Source organism: Brassica oleracea, chromosome C1, assembly GCF_000695525.1.
Source record: "Brassica oleracea var. oleracea cultivar TO1000 chromosome C1, BOL, whole genome shotgun sequence".
In the NCBI taxonomy this organism is placed as follows: Eukaryota; Viridiplantae; Streptophyta; class Magnoliopsida; order Brassicales; family Brassicaceae; genus Brassica; species Brassica oleracea.
In genome coordinates, this window is record NC_027748.1 from 28,337,493 (window position 1) to 28,341,274 (window position 3,782).

General features: G+C 43.8%; 1 protein-coding gene across 1 annotated transcript; it reads right to left on the reverse strand.

Annotated features, from left to right (window-relative positions):
- Window positions 1-1,492: 1,492 nt before the first annotated feature.
- On the reverse strand, window positions 1,493-2,176 carry LOC106336622. The gene has a single exon (XM_013775514.1). It carries the CDS (start codon window positions 2,174-2,176, stop codon window positions 1,493-1,495), a length of 684 nt encoding a protein of 227 aa, XP_013630968.1.
- Between the last annotated feature and the right edge of the window lie 1,606 nt (window positions 2,177-3,782).

Consider the following 3,782-nt stretch of genomic DNA (forward strand, 5'->3'; position numbering starts at 1 on the left):
GAACTCCTACAGCAAAATCGCTCGTATCGCACATGATTTCGAAAGGAAGATTCCAGGCAGGTGCTTATACGATGGGGGCAGTTATCGAGACTTTCTTTATTTCTTCAAAAGACTTTACGCATTCTGGTGAGAAGTCGAATTTAACTTCTTTACAGCGGAGGGAGGTGAGAGGTCTAGCGATTTTGCTATAATCTTGTATGAACCTCTTGTAAAATCCGGCATGTCCGAGAAAACTTCTAACATCTTTTACGTTTGTGGGTGTCGGCAGACCGGTCATCACTTCAATTTTTGTCCGATCTATTTCTATACCAGCAGCGGACACTTTATGTCCTAGGACGATTCCATCGTTAACCATAAAGTGGCATTTTTCTCAATTTAGAACGAGGTTCTTTTCTTCACATCTTGCCAAAACTTTACATAGGTTATCGAGACAGTTTTTGAAACTGGATCCATATACTAAGAAATCATCCATAAAAACTTCCATGAAATCTTTTATCATATCAGTAAAGATTGACATCATGCATTGTTGGAAGGTGGTAGGGGCATTACAAAGACCGAATGGCATCCTGTGGTACGCGAATGTTCCATAAGGGCATGTAAAGGTGGTCTTTTCTTGATCGTCAGGATGTATGGAGATTTGGAAAAATCCAGAGTATCCGTCAAGAAAATAGTAGTATTGGTGATTTGCCAATCTTTCCAACATTTGATCAATGAAGGGTAAGGGAAAGTGATCTTTTCTGGTGGCAGCGTTTAGCTTCCTATAATCGATACACATTCGATGTGCAGTGACAGTTCGCGTGGGAATGAGTTCGTCCTTGTCATTCTTCACTATAGTGATTCTGCCCCTTTTCGGTACGACATGCACGGGGCTAACCCAATTGCTATCCGAAATCGGGTAAATGACTCCGACATCTAGAAGTTTAATTATTTCCTTTTTAACAACTTCTTTTAAGTTTGGGTTCAGTCGCCTTTGGTGTTCCACTGACGATTTTGAACCGTCTTCTAGGTTAATCCGGTGCATGCACAAATCTGGAGAAATGCCAGGAATATCCTCGAGAGAATATCCGAGGGCTTTCCTATATTTGCGTCGTTTATTTAATAACAAAGCTAATTCTACATTGGTCAAGTTGGCGTTCACGATTACGGGGTAGGAACTTTTATAGAGAAAAGCATATTTGAGTCCAGCGGGTAGGTGTTTTAACTCTATTTTTGGTGCTTTTTCAGGATCCCATTCCTCCAAGGGGGATGGTTGTCGGTCGACAGCTTTCAATAAGTATCGATCGACATTGATTTTCGAAGTGTCATCCTCTATGTCATCAACGTTCGCTATTTCCATACTCGCGTCCATTAATCGTGTGTATTCCCCAGTTCTACTGTTGACACTAAATGTTTGTTCTTCACTAGATGTGAGTATTTTCTCCAGGGGATCATCTGAGCACAGGTTTATGGAAGACTCTTCAGTCAATTCGCAGATATCATCCACATAGGTAGTCTATTTATCGATTAAAGGTCGTCTTATCAGCTTATCCATGTCAAAGGTCATCAGAATGTTTCCAATGTTTAGACTTATTCTACCCTCCTGGACATCGATTATCGCACCTGCTGTAGCTAGAAACGGTCTACCTAAAATGAGGGGATCCTGTTGTTTATTTCGGTATTTCAGCATCACGAAATCCGTTGGGACTTGACAGTCATTAATCCTTATCGGCACGTCGTCAAGCACTCCCTCAGGTAATCTAACGGATCTATCGGCCAGAACCAGAGTTATTTTGGTAGGTTTGAACTTGTCGTATCCAAGTGATATCGCAACAGAGTGCGGCATGAGGTTCACGCTGGAACCTAAGTCACAAAGAGATCGAGGAAAGCTTTTGTTCCGTATGTTGCAATCCAAAACAAAGCTGCCCGGATCGGGTCTCTTGATCGAAGTTTCGCCTTGGATTATTGCACTTACTTCCTCTGAAACCATCATGACACTACGCTCAGCGGCTGGAAAGCTGTTGGATACCATGTCTTTTACATATTTTTTTACTGAAGGTGATACTTTTATGGCATCACTCAATGGCATCTCCAACGTGATCTTGTCGAATGCTTTCTTGCAGATTGCTTTATCTAACTCTCGCTTAGTCTGCGTCTTGTTAGGAGGGAAAGGTGGTAGAGTTCTATACACTCTTTTCATTCCTGGTTCAGCAGGAGTTGAGCGTCGATCGATATTGTTTCCACTTTGACGATCGATATTTACTGTAGTTCGTCGATCGACGTTGATCCTCTCTTGTCGATCGATCTCCACATCTTCTTCCAACCCTACTTCTTCCTCCTCGAGGTCGATGGCCACTTCCTCAGTGTTGGGCAGCTCTTTCTCTTGTTGGGGTCGAAAACGGTTGCGACAAAGTTAACGTCCAAATCCCCGCAAAATACAAGTATGTCTTTTCGCAACAAATCATGCTCGGTCAAGAGAACGTCACAACGTAGGTTCTCGAGATAAAGCTTCGTTCAAATTCTATTTAGATCAAACATAAGCCATCGGAAACATGCCCAGACCGGCTACGGACAGGTCCGAGTATGACGATCGGAACACAGACGAACCAAGCTTGGTCATTACGCTAGTACCGTACATGCACGCTGCCCGTTCGCGACCGAGCATCTGTTCCGCTCGATCGCTACGTAGCGACCGAGCTCTTCCGAAACGTTGATACGACATTAGTCCATGCATTCTCGTCTACCCTTCGATGCTATCTCCCGAAGACCGTAGCAAACCCATTTCATGTTTCCCGCCATTCTAAGTCATCGATCAAACTTTACAGTAAAATCCGCGGAAAGTTCATTATTTATCGAAAGAAGCCGTAATAAATGCTTCGAGTCAGAAGGCGGCCCAAAAGGACCTAAGACATGACTCGAGGCCCAACATACGATTTCTTAACCAACAGCCCATAAGCCGCATGACGGTTTACGCTTGGTTCTCAAGGAAAGATAAATGTCAAGTTTCCGTGGATAAACACGAAACATTGAAGATAATTACGAAGATCGGAAAAATTGGAATATCTCCATTTTTAGGCTATGGCGGCGGCTTAAGGGCAGAAGAGGAAAAGCGTAAACCGACCTAGGAGCCAGTATATAAGAAAACCTAGACGAGAAGCATGGGGAGGGACTTTTCTCAGAGCAAACTTAGCACTTAGAGCAATTAGGCATATTTCTGTTCTTGTTATTCGAGCTGCGACTCAACTACGTTATTGCCGTCTTAGGGTTTTAGAACTTGGAATCTCGCTGACAGCTCTCGTAGCCCAGGCTCTTATCTTGTTGTAACGCTCAAACGCGAATTCGGAATAAGATCTACTTTGCTCTCTTTTCGATTTCTTATACTTTATCATTGTCATTCTTGTGTTCTGATTTCTTGGCGTGTGGTATTAGCAGATATCCGGGACCTCTGGGAAATTAAGGTTTTCCTAGTTTACTTATTTAAATGGAAATCGACAGTGCGAATTTCGGTTCCCACAGTTTGGCGCTAGAAGGAGGGGGGTACGGATCAATCTAACTCTCAACCACATCACGCTCAACCAGATATGTCAACTGACGACGCGGATAACGTGCAGACTCCTCTTCACGGAAGCAGTGGCACTGACCTCCACACTCCCACAGCGGACGTATCCGCGGCCAACACACCAGCAACGGCGCGGCGCTCGAGGAGTTTAAAAAGATGTTCGCCACCTACGAAAAAAGGTCGGAAGAATAGGATAAGCTCGTGAGCACCTTGACCAAACAAGTTGAAACTTTAACGGCAAGGACTC

What these genes read in the sequence shown, in the direction of transcription:
- LOC106336622 (XM_013775514.1), bottom strand. Translation starts at nt 2,176, where the DNA reads ATGAAAAGAGTGTATAGAACTCTACCACCTTTCCCTCCTAACAAGACG.